Raw genomic sequence first — 17,220 nt, forward strand, 5'->3', positions numbered from 1 at the left:
GCCAAGGTGCGATTTTCCAAAAATTCTTGACTCCGTCTGTACCCATCTGCCGGGTCCGCGTGGGACATGAGACGCCACGGTTTCACCCCCTACTGACATGCGCGTGATGAACCACCAATCCCAGGCGTTAATCTTGGATAATAAACCTGACAAGGTTTAGCTCTTAGATATTAGACTGATTTTCACAGGCAGGCAGCCGAAGCTTGGGTGGATAAAGAGACGATAGGCAGGCAACCCACATGCATTATGCACTCCCGAGATTCCTGAACAGCCGTCAGCGAGATGGTGGGGGCAGTAGGAGACGCAAACCTGTTGCATGTGTTAGGACGATCACTTTTCGAAATTGACTCACAACCCTGGGCTTCGATCCTCAGATGGCAGACCTCATTCGGGTAAGCATGCCGAACATGGCATGCAGCTTAGTTGTTACTGAGCTTTTGAGCTGCCTCGGCCCACGTACTGGGCGAAATGTGTAGCAAAAGTGGCTTTACTGTTGTCCTCGTCGTGATTACAACTTCAGGTCGCATTGGAACGCCCCTCTTTTACGTCCCTGGCCCGCGGTGCCATTTCGTCGATGGGATCACAGGCACCATGGGCTGGTTATTCAAATGGATGGTGCAAGGGGATGGCCGACGACCTCGCCTGACCTCGAACGAACCCCACGAGAAATCACCGTTGCTTGACCTTCGAGACAGTAGGGGGAATCAAAGGGGTAATGGCAATTTTAGAAACAGGCCCAACGGCGGCAGAAGAGGTGATAAAGCCAACGAGCAAGGTGGTGACGGGGGCGATGGCGATGGAGGCAAAAATAACAACAATGATAATGGAAACAAAGACAGTACGTTTAATCAGAATCTACACAACGTAGCTTTCGATGTGCGTCTTCTAATATTATCAGATAATTATAAAGACAACGGCAAGAAGAAATCGTCAGACTCTTCGAAATCAACGCAGCCACCTTCTTCGTTCACTACGACTGTAGTCTCTGTTCCGCCTCCAACAACAATTACAATATCTTCAGCACTCACCTCCGTTGTCACAACGACAGAGATTTCAACAACGACACCAATACAAACGACAGGCAGTACTTCTCCCACAAGTTTTACTATCTCCACTACAGCCCCCATCCCAACGTCCTCCTCCTCGACCTCCATGGTAGACTCCTCGTCCACACCCCAGATACCAACGGTAACAACTTCAACTACCGCATCGACTGCAACTTCTCAACCGAGCAGTACGGCATTGCCCGTCGCAGGCCTCTCCACTGGGGCCAAAGCTGGCATAGCAAGTGGGTTTCATAACCATGCGCAGTCCCGTTGACCAATCCCATATTGACCTCTTACGTAGTTGCAGCTCTTTCTACGTTTGCTCTGATCCTCGGGGGCCTCTACCTCTACTGGCGGCGCACACCACCAAAGGTTCGGAGCCGTTCGGTCTTTTCCACGGGGAGGCCCACTAGTATGAGATCGTCAACATCCAACACGCAAGACTCCCTGACCCAAGGAGCCGCCGATATGGCCCAAACAGGGAGCGGCACCGCGCAAAGGAACGGAGGGGAGCCAGTCGACACTTCGTCATGGCGGACCTGGCACCCCTGGCGTCCACGATCGACACAGTCCGATGTAGCAGCTGCGGTGGCAGATCTCCTGGAGCCACCTGCTCCAGAATTTCTGAAAGTCCCCCAGGAAGCGCGGACTACTCAGGCCACCTGGGAGACCAGCTCGGAACCTGAATCATCGGCAGCTGACCGATTATCCGCGCCCGGGCTGGCTACGTACCTGTCACCAGCACCCGGGCGTCCAAGGCGTATACCAGAGGCCGCTGGTTCGGCACGTGTTTGAACCATGAAATGATGATGGATACTGGCGGCAACCAACAATATAGTTGGACGAGCCAGCATGTACATACCACAGTGGAAGCCGGCAGCACATTTGTGACTGCAACGGTCTAGTCATATCTAATTGTCAATTCACTTTAGCACACAGCCCAATCCAAGAGTAACTAAAGAGCAGTGCTCACTACAGCCCGGATTCCACTTTTACCCACCAGTCACCACATTTAGTCGCCCCATCCAGAGATAAAAGACTCATCCAATAGCCTGATGCACTTTTATCACATGTTACTGTTAAAAGCCAATGCCTCCTCCAGATGCTCCGGACATGAATGATCACGTATGAACCCAATATGTGGACTCCTGCTGTACTGACGTTGTGTGCAACAAGTCGCATGCCCACTTCGACCAAAAGTGGAAGTCGCTCGTCAATTTGTCAGCGACTTCTCTCGTGGACGCATGTGGCTTTCGAATTGGTCAATGAGTCCTGAAATGGTATGAGAACTATCCAGTACGCCGCACATCAATCAAGCTGGTACAAAACGACACCGCAGTGGATTTTCCACTGAAACATGACGAGACCAGTGATGATTCATTAGATATATCCTGATCCTGGATCAAAAATAGGTTGCGACTTGTTGGGCAAGATGCTGATGCTAATAGTCGTGGCTAGTGCGTGTGGGAATTTTGGCCACGTCTTAGGTCAAATTGGCTCATGTGGGCTGGCATTGGTTGAAGCTTACTTATGATCCGTAAAGTTGATTTTTCAGGAAAATTGTAAATGAAATAAAAGCACCACAGAGGAACGCAAGGACTTACGGCGGCTAAAGTGACTGTTAATTGAATTTGACAGGAGTCTTAGAGATCTGGGACACTATCACTCTTACCATCGTCGTCATCATTGCATTATGTTCACTAAAGATGCAAAAGAACTTCACACGGGGTCACTGTACTTTCTATACCATGGCTAATGAACTGGTAGTGCAATGAGCAACCGAGTGAACGTGGGAGTGTGCTCAAAACCGTTTTCCGTATGCGAGACACACCTGCTCAAACGCCTGAGGGTGAATGGACATACAAATGAAGCATTCGTTGCTCAGATCAGATGCTGATGCAACAAAGGTGAATAGAGGTCGGCCACGTAACTTTTATTAAACCACCAAACCTCAGGGCTCCTCGCTTCCTCCACCTTTAGAAATTCCACCTCTGACGAAAACAATTCTCTGCCTGACTGCCAGTCAAGAACCAAGCAACCCTCACTGTCAACCAAAAGCTCTTCATCATGAGGACCATCAGCATGATCTTCACTGTCCTGATGGGCATCTCTCTCTGCCTGGCTGTAAGTTTGCGTCGCTACAGGGTCCATCACTGGGTGGACGTCACCAAGCATTGGCATTAACTTGAGGCATTGGCAGACTACTGCTGGCAACGTCATCCAAGGTCTCACAGCCAACTACACTACTGAGGAGCTCCAGTGGGACGTTCCAGTCAGCTCTGGCCGCAATGACACCGTCACTGGCACGATCCAGGACGTAGTTCGTCACCTCCAGGCTGTTGCTCCTGAGCGCCTGGCAGCCCTCAACATATCGACCGCCGAGCCCATCGACGTCTCTAGCCTCTTCAATGTGCCCGCGATCAAGACTGCCAAGCCAAGCAAAGTCCTATGTAACATCTTCGATGATGAAGCCAATGGGATCACGATCGCTCAAGGCATGTATTACTTGAGAGGCATTGTCGGTTCCCCCAAGAACGGACCTGGTCCGGTATGTCTAATCTCCTCTGAAGATCCTGACTCTTGCTGAAATGGAATGTCATTTGCTAACTCGAACCAAGGGCGCCTGCGGCCAGGTTAGCTGCTCCTACAATTCGGCCATCTGGTGGTGCAACGATGTGAGTCTTTATGGGCCCCCAAAGAAAGCCCTGGTTCATGTCAGTCTCATCTTGCAGGTCCAGCTGACATATCTCGTCTGACAGAATCCTTTCACCCTCGTCTTGAATAGCTATGGCATGATTGCCGATGGCGTCCAGGAACAATTCAAGCCCTGCCTCTCCCACGCGGGCTGGGACTTCAGTGGACAGACGTTCTACGATGACGGTTGGAACGTGATGGTGAGAGGGGGAAGCTGTTAGGTGGAATTTTGAAATACGGAGGTAGTGATGCAGCTGACAGTTCCTTTCACTTCCGTTCGTATGGTTCATGGGAGGTACTGGATGAGAACTGCAGGGTAGCATTCGTCGTCTCGTAAACCTTGAGAAAATCCAGCCTGCGGTCCTCAACTTTACAAGGCTAGGATTTCTCGGACTAAATTCAGCGGAGTCTCATCCTCATAATCTCACCGCAATGACCGTTCTTAAATGGTAGCTGCCGTGACGAAAAAGGCACGGTTGTTAAGCTGACTTTTTCGGTCCAGCGTTCCAGAAGAAAAAAGATTGACAAACTAATATCCTACAACTCATCCGGAGCCCCGTTCGGAACAGCTACGAAGCCAGCAATATGCTGCCAAAAGAAACCCTCACCACCACGATCATCATCTCCCAGGTCCCGTACATGTCGGCTATTCTTGCCCACAGGAAAGGCGCGTCTGCCTATGTCAATATTTGTCCGCCAACCGGCAGCCCGGGTTGCTTCGTCTACCAAGCGTAGAAGGGCCAGATCGGTCCCTGTAGCGTTCGTTAGCACCCAGAGAATTGCATTCCTGCAATCAAAAGCTAGAACCCCGATAGTGTGACATACCTCTGGCGCCCATCAACGAAATACTGATGGGCTTATACTCTGTCGATTCACTCACGCGGGACTTGTAAGGATTCTGTGCAACTGTGGAAAGGGATTTTCAGCTATCCATACTACCCTTTGTTCAAACTTGGGTGACTAGACTCACATGATACAACTATTTGAGGAGTCCCGAGAACTGGCGATAGGAGTCTCATGTCAATGCCCTCCATGGCCTCGGGCTCACTGGACCAGGATTAGCGCCTAGTATCTAGTCAATCTGTAGAGGACCTTTGGCCGCAATTAGCCCATTAAATTCCAACTTACCCTGGGGCCTCGTCCCGATACTTGTGCTCGGCGATTCCGGATGGCAGTATTACGACAGACCCACTGCTCGAGGACATGGCCGTCTTGTCAAACCATGTTCTAAACGTCTCGAGCCGAGTAAGATATTCCTCATAATCGTCGTTTGTAACACTTTTACCGAGATTCCTATCACACAGATTCAGCTTAATTACCGTAGAAACATGCTAAACCCAGGCAGAAGTGATGCATACCATCGGAAGTGGGGAGAAGCCTCAACAAAGGGCTCGCGGCTAAAGACATCGTCATAATCGGACCTGAATTCGTCGAAGCGATGGTAATAATCATGGCACAAGGACCAGAATGGCGCCTGTGACCAGGTCAGTGGGGCTCTACCGACTGCGCCAAATTCACGGCTCGGATGGGACTTGCCTTCTTCAAGTAATGCTGCAATGGCTCATTTGCTGCCGAGGAGTCGGAAGGGGGCTTTTCATTCCATATTTCAGCGAAATTCACTTCGATTCTTCTGACGTCCAGATGGGTTTCCAAATTCTGCACAAATTGCTCGACAAGCTTTTGTTGCTTCGGATCAGAGAGAGGAAAATAGTCAGTTGGATAGATAATTCGACGAAGCCGTGTCACGCTTTCATCCGAAATAGCAAGGCTGTGCTTGGCTACAGAGACGAGGTCGTCTAGACGACGCCCAAAAAGGCCGACGGTATCATATCTCCTGATGTGACGCCTAGTCAGTTATGTTATTTGTTGGATGACCATGAAGACATGCTCACTCTGAACTAATCTTCACACCCTCTAGAGACGCCCAATCGAACGTTGGCCGAATCGCATGCAGTCCGTGGTCCGCTGCTGGATCTCGGACACCCCCGTCAGCTAGATAAGTCACGCAGATGGTCAGTGAGACATGAACGAAGCTGACACATGAGTGCAAGGCCCTTACCATCAAACCCAACAGCAAAGTCGAGCCACCGATAGCCGGCAAGAGATGACGCCGCCCCTGCGGAACTACCAGATACCTTGTGATATCGGTCGCCCCTGGGGTTCACCGGCGAGTGATAGTCAACCCACTCTGTCCCTGTTGCGAACTGCGTCGTCTTGGTCTTACCCACAACCACCGCACCTAGGTCGAGTAACTTCTTAACGTACGCCGCAGAGGTGTCAGCCGCAGGATACAGCTGCGTCCAAGCCCGGCTGGACAGGGTTGTTTTCACACCCTGGACATCGAAAGTGTCTGTGAGTGAGATACGCTTCCCAGCCAGGGGCTTCTTTGAGTCAGACTTGTGATAGAGACGACTTGGCACTGGGATAGTCTTCGAAACCCCATCAGATGACAGCGATGCTACGGCTTGGAAACTGGTTTCGGGTGGTCAGATGGAAGGTGTCTGATGTAGAAGCTGGATTGGATGATGGAATACCTTTGAGGGTCGAAAGGGCTATCTGGCAACAGACCGAAGGTAAAGGCATCGAGGTCGTCCGGGTAGAGCCGCCATGCCTGATGTAAGTTCTGCCCGCTTAGGAAATACGGTCCAGAAGGTAATAAGTCCTCTTCTTTGGACATCAAAGGCCCGTTTGCCAGATGGTAGACAGTGAAAGGACGGTCTAGGAATGCCTCTGCACTGGATGCATTGTCCGGGGTCGGTTCCGAGCCAGACCCGGACGGCTTGACGACTATGATGCCGGTGAACTCATCTGTACAGACATCATCGTTGTCGACGAGATATTGTAGAGTCCTGCCGAGCTCCTCGGGGCCGGCACTCACTTCCTTCTCGCTCAGGACAACGACGGGGATGATCTGGTCCGCCCTCACATTCTCCTCAACGCTACCCTGCCGTCTGTTAGCGACGTTGCAGATGAACGATGTTGGGGAAAATGGTGAAAGCCCGTACTAGAATCTGTGGATGTACGAGGTAGTCAATGCCAGCCACAATACAAGTTATGAGGTGTTTTAATGCCATATTTTGAGAGGGTAGCCGGAGGCAGCTAAGAAGTAGTCTACTCCTGGGATGGCTCGGATGGCTGTTGGCTCAAGAAAGCTGTCACTGGCCTTCCCCACATTGCGTCACCGTGATTGGCGACGCCTGATGTCCATGACTATTCCCATTCCGGCAATAACATCGACCTACCTCTTCGCGATACAGCGACCAACCCAACAAGCAAACCCATTCTGTGGATAATACACCATCCATTTCTCATCTATCCAGAGACAAAATTCCAAGAATCCGCTTTGGCACCAAGCTGGAAGTGGAATTACCCATGTCCGCAATTGCTTGGTGATCAAAATATATGGTCTGGAAAACATGCAAGTATATCCTACCTCTTTGAATGTTTTGAAGGAACAATTGACTTTACTTGAGTCGAAATTATAGCCTGAACAAAGCTGTTAGAAGGGAGCTGCGACTCATCACTTTAGGCAACATAAATTTATCTTCTCTGTAAGCACGGTCAACGAGCCGTGAAGTCCGACTCGTAGCCATATTCGTCATTGATCATTCTGAAGGTGATCCTAAATTCTGGGCAAATTAGGAAAGAACCAGTGCAGGTACATCTATGCTGCATGAATTGGTCTCTTGGAATCCAACATCTGTTATTGGGAACGCGCGATGAGGAAGTCTTAGTAGATGTTGGTGTTGCTAGAATATTGACCAAGAAACCAAAAGGTTGGCTGCGGTTCGTACCACCAGCCACATCGCTTTTCGAGTCAAACTGTTTGGATATGATCTCGCACAACCGGATGAAGATCCTCGGGTGTCACATAGATAATTTGCTCAACCATCTTTCCAAGATATTCGGCCTCTCTGCAAGCGACGGCAACTTTGAGCTTGACCACTGAATCATTTTGGCCGAAGCAGCGTAGGCATGAAAGAAGCTCATCCAGCCCTTCGAGGCAGTCTTGGACACTGTCATGTTAGAGCCAGACTTCGTGCAAATGGCAAACAAGCTGCTCGAATATTGACCATAATTTTCCAAATGTTGAAGCGTCTGTGAGAGACGTGGTCCAGTATTCAGGATGCAGCACGTCGTCTGCGAGCATGATAGCTGGACGTCGGCTAACGATACCCGATATTAGGGCTTGGAGGATGGTAGTCGAAGTGTTCAGTCTAGGTTGTCGGCAATTGTGGAATAGAACGGGTGTCAATCTCCAGAACTAGCGTACCCGCTTGCACGATGAAAGATCAAAGAAAACATGATAGTCTCCCCTGTTGCAGGTCCAGCCACGATACCCAACACATACAAAGCCCCGACTGTCAGCCATATGATAAAGAGTGGATGGTCAAGTATAAAGTTGTGTGAGCCATATTTGCTACGTTCCGTGGCGTGGCTGAGAATATTCATATCATCCGATAATTCCTTGACGCCAGATCCAACACGATTCTTCAAAGACTCCAGAGCGTTCCTGACCACAAAGATATCAGCTTCTGTGACAATTCAATACTTCTTCACTTTCTTATTTTCTTCGCGTTCTTGTTTTCTCCGCGTTCTTGTTTTCTTCGCGTTCATGTTTGCTCCACTATTGTACATACGCTTTTCAAATATCTTGATATTGCCTGATCGTCTTGCATCCTCGCGACATGCTTCCAAGGCCTTCAAGTGTGCCGCTAGCAAGGAGGCAGCGGCATCGCGCTCAGATTTTGCATCCATAGCTTTTTCCAGGAGGCCCTTGGCTTCATTAATTGCTTCAGGAGATCCAGCATTGTCTGCATGAGCTCCGCATTGGGCGACAGTGGACTCATACAACTAGTACGCTATCGCGTAGGAGTTGTGGGGACCGGCAAGACATATCTGGGTAAGAATAACTTCGAAGCCTCGCGATGCTCCTACTATTGGTCAGTATGAAGAGAGTCTATGGCGGCATCATCGTACTCACGATAGACCAGATCACGCGTACGCTCTGCCAGAGTGGGATCAACCAACCTTGTTTTTGTCACGATCATCTGCTCCATGTTTGGGATTCAGGGGGGGGGGGGTTGAGGAAGTTTGAGAAAGAATCAGGGAGCAAGATAGGAGACATGGGCAGAGCTTTGTGAAGTTGACAGCTCGGTCGAAGATAGGATGACTGAACAACGTAACTACCGTCTCAGCAACTGTTGAATCATCCACCCAGAGAGCTGTTCAAGATGAGACGATGACCCATGACGAATCTGTCATAAGACGAAGATCCTTGCTGAGTCCACAAACGGTGTGCATGTTGTCGAACAAATGTAAAGGGCTAGCCAGTCCAACATCCAAAGCATGTCTGATTCCGCTTATACATCTCTCGATTTTCCTTCTATCTAATCGTAGACTTTCATACTTGGTCTTGAACTACTTTCACGCTGTTCCCACCCTCGCCGCCTTCTTGTGTCTCATAAATCCGGATGTGGTAGTCGGATACAATTCTCCCAGCTGATTGAGACCACGTCGCCCCCGGTAGAAGAGCTGCAAGGTGTCCTCTTTTCGAATCGCGTCTTGTCCATTAATACACCCGTGTCCAGCCCGCGAGATACGTTTTCACCATCCTCTGCTGCATTTTCAGGCTTCAGGAGTAGAGCAGCTCCAGCGTTGCTCCCGGGTGAGATAGTTGAGAATGCGACAGCTCGAAAGGTAGCCTCTCTGTTGCAGCAAGTCTGGTGCGGCCCTCCCTCATCAGAAGTGCGTGTCAAGCGCCATTATTTCAGTGTCGCATATTTTAGCTGCAGGCTCCAAGCCCTCGATGCACTTCTCTGGTGATCCAGTAATCTCGTGTTCCTGTTGCCTTTCTTCCACAACGGATCCTGGTCCTGCCCTATTGTACCGGGCTTGTCTTTTCACTCCCAAACTGGCAAAGCAAGAGAAATTAGTCCATAGGTCCCACTGATCCTGCTCGGCTCCATTCGAGAAGAGTGTAGTATTCACATAAGAGGGCGGACTTTGAGTACTTGCGCAGTATCTTCAACGCAGAAGATGTGCCCGTTAATTAAGCGATGCTTCTGTGTGTCGCAAGCGCTCCTATGGCACGAAGTCTGAGTGGCCAGTACCAGGTAAAGCTTAGACTAACACGGCGGACCTTGCTCGCAGGCGTAGCAGGCCACCCTTATGTGCGGGGCATTTACAGGGTTTGGCTAATGCTGTGCAGGCCCCCCCCCCCCCAACGGCAACGGCTTCTGAAGTTCGGGTCACTTGGTTGGTTTTCTCAGTCCCACACCCAAGCCACAGGCTCGGAAGGGTCACCATCAGTCTTTACTCACTGTCTTCATGCGCTATCTCGAATTGTCCAATCCAAAAGGATTTCAGTCTATCTTTTCGACTTCTCTTCGATAACTTAGCCGTTTCCTCCAGCCAATGAGGCACTGTCTCATATGCTCAGGACCTGGTCGCATTATCCCCGGACCGTGAGGTAGTAAAGGCGTCGTGAGCACCTCCACGGCGCGGTCACGAAGGCGGCCCGTCGACCGTCATAGACGACCGCCCACCCGCTCTAGAAGGCCAGGAAGACTCTTCGAATGTCTCATCCTCGGCCGCCTTGCAAGCAACAAGCAGCCTCTTCTGTGCTTGGTTCTGCAGGTTGACGTCGCCACACACACCTCGTGTCGACACTAAAAATGGACGGCGGTGACCCACTCCGGAGGGTGACATTCGAGAGGGCGTTGCAACGGAAAAACAAGCCCAAGCCTGCCCACTTCAATCCGACCAGGACAAACGGGAGGAGGCTCGTTTAGAGTTTTGTCATCAATGCTCCGATCAGCCCTGCAGCGTCGTATGTCGCAAGTCTGCTTCCTCCTTTACACGAGGGGCCAGAGCTACAATACGGTCTCCATTCCATCTCGTGAAGACTTGCGAACCAAGTAGCAGTATCTATTAGTCCAGTCTACTGCACGCCGCGCATTCCAGTGCCTCTTGAGCCTCACTTTAATCGTCATAGCTGAGGCTGCAGGCTATCGAGAGAGGCGGTCTTGTCCTACCCGCAATCCTCTGAGCGAGGTAGGTGTGTGTGCATGTGCCGGGTGGCTGTTCGGTCAGCAGGGCCTGCCAATCACACGGGCTGGAAGCTTTTGCGAGGGTGTGCATCGCAGGTGTTCGCATGGGTTAAACCTGGTTTTGTGGTGCATCCGGCCGGATCGTACTTGTCTTGGCCCTGCATTACCGGCCATGGCCTTGGGCCATGGCCCGTTCGGAGTATCAATAAGAAATCCCTTCTCTGATCATAAATATGTTCCACTTCCTCACCTGTCTGCTTACCTTGGAGAATCCACTCTGTCCCTCCTGCTTTGTTGTATCACGTCGAGAACCACTCCACCAAGATCTTAGCTAACTTCCCGACTATTTACTTGCAAGCCCCTCTATCATCATCTCTGCTCCAAAATGTGTATTCCTGTGGGTAGAAAGAGAAACTACTACTACCGGGAAGAGGTGGTTCCGGCGACCAGATACCACCACCACCACAGCCACCACCACCCTGCGAGAGCAAGCTACCGCAGCCACACATCTCGACACTCCCACTATAGCCACAGCCCAAGGGCCAGCGTCCATAGCCATCGTGCCAGTGGCCCCGTGGTGTACGAGCAACGGACAACCCGGCGATACGTGTGAGAGCCTGGCAAAGACAACCGGCATCATGCTTAGACACTACCCGTGAATGCATGATAGAGCATTTTCGGTGCCGGAACATCGTCATGGACAACACACATTTCCCTTTGGCACGTCATGAACAATTCTTGTCCGGCATTATAACGGGATAGAAGTGGGCAGAGAGCCCGGCCCGGCCTGGCCTGGTCTAGCCATGCCTCTACTCCGAGTCGAAATCGTCACATGGAAGAGCCCAGGGGCCAGGGTAGCGGCAGAGGGACTGTCTAGACATTTTCACGATGACATGATCAATGAGGGGATATAGTCTGGTGTTGGCGGCGACTTGATGGGAAAAAGGGATACGGCGCAAGACGCGGCGCATGGGTAATGTTTATGAGCTGATCTAGAACCGAACAATTGACAGCTGCCAGACCAGAGTATTGTTGTATTCTGTTTCTGGTCGGCGAACCAAACTATTCCGAGTCCCCTTGCTGCTGCTGCACACCAATGAGCCATGACGTGGGGAGCTGTAGAGTGGTTGCAGCTGAGGGAATGGCGACAGGGGACCCCTCCTGACATCCCAAGGGTCCTCTGCGTGACGTCAGTGGCTTGCCGCCTATGTCTCTCAGGCCGACGAGCTGTTGGGTGCTTTCGTCCAGACTTGGCTCGATTAGGCCAACCTCGACCAGACCATCGTGGAACGATGCCGCTACTATCGACACACAATGGGAGAGGTGCAGATTGGGGGCGATCTAAGACACGTCTGTCAACGATGACGGCTGCATGGCCAGCTCCTTTCGCGCCATCAATGCCCCAAAACAGATATAGATATGAATGAACGGCATTTGGTCGATCCGCCTCGTGCCGCGTCTCTACTCGATATTTTGCATACCAGCTGTAAAAACATACAGATCCAGCAGCTGTCCCTATTCTCTGGGTTGACTTTTCCCAGCTCATAGGCTGTCGACCCCACCTGCCATTTCGATAAAGGCTGACGGCATCGCGCCTCCCCCATCTCATCCATATTCAACACCTCATCGGAACTCTTTGTCCATTCAGCTGAGAGTTGATAGTGCTTAACGGAAGCCGCAGCAGCATAACTCAGGACGAGAAGAGAAGGAATCACCCTGAAATACAGAGTAAACAAAGAACAGCAAAGTATATTCGAACCCCTTCAGTCTCGACTTCACCATGTAAGTCTCACACAATTCATTGGCCCCTTTGAGCACAGCTCCCTTCAGAAACCATGCTTTCGTGGTCACGCAAAAGCTCATCACGTAGCTCAGAGTGGTCCAACAGAAGCTCTGAACAAGGCTACAGCACTTTTCCAACAAGCAAAATGTAAGTCGTGAGCCCCTGCCCACTCTGCAAGTCACGTCACTAGCTCTAGCTATATCCCATAAATCCTTCAACCATAACACCAGCCGAGCAAATGCTAAATCTCATTCAAGGCATCATAGTCTCTCCATCCGCTCCAGCAAGGCGAGCAGCGGGGCCGGCTCGTCCGGCGGCGGTGGCGGCCGCGTGGGCTTCTCGCTGTCGTCGCTGCGCGGCTCGATCCAGCCGGAGCTGTCGCGCAAGCTGTACAAGCTGATCAAGACGTCCAACAACGTCATCAGCGCGCACGAGGCGGCGGGCAAGGAGCGCGTCAGCATCGCGACGCAGCTGTCCGAGTGGGGCGAGCAGACGCAGGACGAGGCTATCAGCGACGTCAGCGACAAGGTCGGCGTCATCCTCAGCGAGATCGGCGAGCAGGAGGACAACTACGCCCACGCCCTCGACGACGCCCGCGGCTCCCTCAAGCAGATCCGCAACACCGAGAAGAGCGTCCAGCCCAGCCGCGACGGCAAGCGCAAGGTCGCCGACGAGATCGCCAAGCTCAAGTCCAAGGAGCCCGAGAGCGCCAAGCTGCCCACCCTCGAGCAGGAGCTCGTCCGCGCCGAGGCCGAGAACCTGGTCGCTGAGGCGCAGCTGACGAATATCGTGAGTGGTCGATACTATCCCGCCCTGTGTTCTGTTACGTGACATGCGGTCATGGGAGGCCCCTTGTGGGCTGCCAGGAAGCTAATGCCTGTGATGTGCTACCGTGATAGACCCGCCAGAAGCTCAAAGAAGCCTACGATGCCGAGTTCCTAGCCACGATCGAGCGTGCCGAGAAGCAAATTATCCTGGCCCGCCACGGCCGCCGCCTTCTCCATCTCTTGGACGACGCCGCCGTCACGCCAGGCGACGACCGCCAGCCCTACAATCACGGAGCCCAGGCCCGGCAGATCCTTAACGACGCCGAGGACGACCTCCGCGAGTGGCAGCCAGATCCCGAAGATCAACATGTGGGAGAGCACCAGCAAGAGACCATCCACGACCAGAAGCAGCCCGTTCAGCTCAGCAGCCCAACCATCTCGAGCGGTGGAGAGTTCAGCCCCCGAGAGGCCACTCATGGCGGAAACACACAGAATATTTCTGGTAACACGGGCGGTGATGTGGTAGAGGCCCCCTCGACCGCCCAGCCTCAAGGTGAGCATACGTCCGCGAAGCGAGGAGTAGGTGGTGGTGGTGGTGCCGGCGGATGTGTTAGAATTAATGGCGGAGTCTATGGACACCGCCGAGGAGCCTCAGACACTGAGATCGAACTACAGTCACCGCAACAACAGCTTGAGGGAAGCACCCTAGTCACGTCTGGCAGCCCTATCAGCAGCGTGGGTGGTTGGAGACACCATGACGATAGTATCCTGAGGCAGAAGCAGCCCAGTTTGGCATTCTAAGATACTAGGGAGGGCAGAAAGGATGAAAAGGTAGGGTTGCGCGTATGGGAACATCATGATAGCAGTGGTTTTGAACGGCACGGATGATCTTTCTTTGCGCTATAGGTATCTTCTTCGGTTGGGAACATAATTAGCGACGGGCGCCCACGTTTGTTTGGAGATTGAGGGAGGGTGCATATCATTTTGCGTTTTGAGTACATCAACATGAATGGAGAAACACTGGTAAAAAGCAAAAAGAACCTTTCAAGGCGGAAAACCCCATCTTTTTTTTTTTTGCCCTGTGGTGATGCCGTTGTGGGTTTTACTCTTTCTTCCAGTGCCGATGTACTGGCCAGAGGGAACTTCCGCCTCATCGAGCGTACTGTCCTCGTGGTGTTCCATGGAAACTTGCTGGGAATCTTTTCTGCCGGGCTCGGGTCGAACGGACGACCCTCCGGTCGGAGACACCTCAATATTCCACTGAGCTATTTGGTAACAGTGTAGGAGGTGCCCCGGTTGGGATCAGGTCGATTTGGCCGGTCTATGTACCTTTCAGATGGTTTTGCGGGACGTGTATTCAGGTGAATTTCACCTGCGTATGATGAACAAACATGCCTCCCCGTACCTGGGGAGCTAGCGTTCCTTCCCCTCGATTTGGGAACCAGCCAGCCTTCTTTGTGGTGTTGGGCAAATATTCGAACACCTTGGTACGGCAGTAATTGCACTTCTATGGCCAGTTGCCATGCGACGGGTTGCACTTCGGCAACATTTGCAAGCCATGGGCATGAGTACGCACGCTCTTCTTTTCTGTGCGGTCGTGTGTCCCAAGCTAAAGTCAGCTGCTGTGTCCCTGTGTAGCATCCCAAGGTCTTTGCAATCTTCATTCATTCAGAACGTGATGAGAGCTCTAGGCTTAGATGAAATTGTAGATCGTCTCCAATGCGCGCATGTACATGCATGAAGCACCCTCAGATGGGCCTATAGGTACTCGCCGGGCGTGGGAGCCACGCAAGCGAGATATGGCGAGCAGAGAAGCTGTGTGGTCGTCGACCGCGGCGGTGGCTTGCAGTTCGGCAAGGCAAGGCAACACACCAGGCCGCATTCGAGGCATCTGGAGTCGTCGGGACTCGGCAGACCTGTCTGGCTGCCGGAGCTGTGATTGTGGACCTGCCTCTCACCTGCGCCTGAAGGCCTGTCTGTCTCAACCTGCAAGCTGCACCTACAGTCTCCCTCATGGTCGCAGTCATGGTCTCCAATTATGGCCGCAGCCACAATTGGAGGGCCATGGCCGACAGCCGCAATTGCAGGCCCCGTCCGACAGCCGCACTAGACCACTTGGAGTAATTGGTACCACTAGATCTTGGCGTAATGTGCCATGCACCACCAAGCAGACCTCCACCGTTGCCCAACTTTCCTCTTGTCTGCTTGTCTCACTTGCGCCCGCCGTTGACGAGGCTCCATTCCCGGAATCCCGGCGGGCGAGACGGTGGAGAAACATCCCTGCTCGCATGCCTGGGGCAGGGGGCTGGAGATGGTGGGAGGAACTTGGGTGCTGGGTGGGTGGACAGAGTGCGCCAGCCGGATCCTATTTTAGCGACCTCTCTGTGACATGCGGTCACAGTGTCGCAGTTATCGCACTGTCGCGAATCTTCCTCCTTCAAACTTCAGGGATATCGCATTTCAAAGTGCCAGGAGTCGTGCTTTCGCAGTAGTTGCACTGTCAATCGCACTGTCATCGCATGTGAAGTGATTGTCGAATTTCAGTATGCCTTGAGGTGACGTCCAACATAAGCCAACGCGTGTTGAAGGGACAGTCACACAAGAAAACCATCCTAGCTGTCTCGCTTCCATATAACACCCCAGAATCTCCGTCATCAAATATCAACTACACTGCACTTCACAACACCACACAGAATTCCTGATAGTCATCAAACTCTTCAATACTTCTCATGTCATCCTTTCTCTTTTTCTTCTCAATCTTAGAGACCTCGCACAACAGGTCATATCAGTCGTTGCCAGTTCATCATCGAACCAAATGCTTCCTCCCGATGCCATTGTATCCATTGCCATTGGTGTACCATCTGTGCTTGCTGCTTTTCTCGCACTCTGGATCGCTTATCTGACACTTGGAAGAGCAAGACGAAGTGGTAGACAGGCACCATCGGAACGAAACAGCAATGACTGGGAACTCCTCTCAAGTTTAAACCGCTCCTCCCTTCCTCTACCCAAGCAGCCTGACCGGGTCTACTATGTCTGATCAACCCCTCTAATCAGACATGGCCGAAACGAGTCGTCTCAGCCGGGGAACCAAGATTCTTACGCACAGCAGGTGCCCAACAGATCCACTACCACGGATCCCGAATTTGTTGCAGATGTGAGTACAATCATTCTCGACTTAATTCCTTGCTATGCTTCTGCCTGATGAAGCGAGGAAAACTGAAATTCCCTAGGCTGAGTACAAACAAGATATTGGCTCCCCGACACATGCACAATAGCAATACAAATTCAAATTCGAGGCCTTTCAAATCTTTCCCTCTGCGGGCCACTGCGGCGGCATGAGTTGATGACCGTCCCGTGACCGCCAGTGATGAACCGTCGATATCCGGGCTAATACACAACTACTTACCCAGTCGGCCATTTCCTCTTTCCAAAAAAAAAAGGTGTTGTGGGGGGGGGGGGCTCAATGACGGCGGCTACACAATCTCATCCAGTATAGGCATGTGGAATATCCTGGGAAGTGGAGGCCATCTTTTCTGAGTATCTAGTACGGATGACTCTTTGTTACAAGTACCTAGATACTGTGTTGTATCTCAGAGTTTTCAATATATACATACAAGAACCCAATTTAAAGTCTATCGAAAATTGTAATGCTCAAAACACGTTCCAAGTATTTCTAGGTGGTGCGATCGGAATATTACTTGCAGTTCCAATGGGAGCCCAATCACACAGTGCTCTGAAGTCTAAGATGCACGGGCCAACGGGAGCTAGAGCATGGACAGGGGTAGCTCGATCCTTGCATGAGCTTATTCAATTCCATCATCGTCAGATGGAAATTCACCGGTCCCTCGTCCAGCATCACATTTCTGCTTTGAGACGAC

General features: G+C 51.8%; 4 protein-coding genes across 4 annotated transcripts; 3 read left to right on the forward strand and 1 right to left on the reverse strand.

Moving 5' to 3' along the window:
- Nucleotides 1-282: 282 nt before the first annotated feature.
- Nucleotides 283-1,841, forward strand: J7T55_002154 (uncharacterized protein; the record flags this gene model as incomplete). Its single annotated transcript, XM_053133537.1, has 4 exons — nucleotides 283-392; nucleotides 477-838; nucleotides 955-1,248; nucleotides 1,348-1,841. The coding sequence occupies 4 exons, from the start codon at nucleotides 283-285 to the stop codon at nucleotides 1,839-1,841; spliced, it is 1,260 nt and encodes a 419-aa protein (XP_052988713.1).
- Nucleotides 1,842-3,113: 1,272 nt separating this feature from the next.
- Nucleotides 3,114-4,046, forward strand: J7T55_002155 (uncharacterized protein; the record flags this gene model as incomplete). The annotated part of the gene is made up of 5 exons (XM_053133538.1): nucleotides 3,114-3,170; nucleotides 3,247-3,594; nucleotides 3,665-3,721; nucleotides 3,806-3,940; nucleotides 4,002-4,046. 5 exons carry the CDS (start codon nucleotides 3,114-3,116, stop codon nucleotides 4,044-4,046), a joined length of 642 nt encoding a protein of 213 aa, XP_052988714.1.
- A 231-nt stretch (nucleotides 4,047-4,277) lies between these two features.
- Nucleotides 4,278-8,800, reverse strand: J7T55_002156 (uncharacterized protein; the record flags this gene model as incomplete). Its single annotated transcript, XM_053133539.1, has 14 exons — nucleotides 4,278-4,492; nucleotides 4,566-4,646; nucleotides 4,711-4,787; nucleotides 4,869-5,033; nucleotides 5,099-5,161; nucleotides 5,245-5,574; nucleotides 5,633-5,732; nucleotides 5,800-6,212; nucleotides 6,275-6,684; nucleotides 7,585-7,756; nucleotides 7,814-7,957; nucleotides 8,092-8,253; nucleotides 8,377-8,554; nucleotides 8,725-8,800. The coding sequence occupies 14 exons, from the start codon at nucleotides 8,798-8,800 to the stop codon at nucleotides 4,278-4,280; spliced, it is 2,586 nt and encodes an 861-aa protein (XP_052988715.1).
- A 3,827-nt stretch (nucleotides 8,801-12,627) lies between these two features.
- J7T55_002157 (uncharacterized protein) lies at nucleotides 12,628-14,143 on the forward strand (the record flags this gene model as incomplete). The annotated part of the gene is made up of 3 exons (XM_053133540.1): nucleotides 12,628-12,722; nucleotides 12,833-13,364; nucleotides 13,475-14,143. The coding sequence occupies 3 exons, from the start codon at nucleotides 12,628-12,630 to the stop codon at nucleotides 14,141-14,143; spliced, it is 1,296 nt and encodes a 431-aa protein (XP_052988716.1).
- Between the last annotated feature and the right edge of the window lie 3,077 nt (nucleotides 14,144-17,220).

Source organism: Diaporthe amygdali (genome assembly GCF_026229845.1).
Source record: "Diaporthe amygdali strain CAA958 chromosome Unknown NODE_37_length_474048_cov_65_229390, whole genome shotgun sequence".
NCBI classification, from domain to species: domain Eukaryota; kingdom Fungi; phylum Ascomycota; class Sordariomycetes; order Diaporthales; family Diaporthaceae; genus Diaporthe; species Diaporthe amygdali.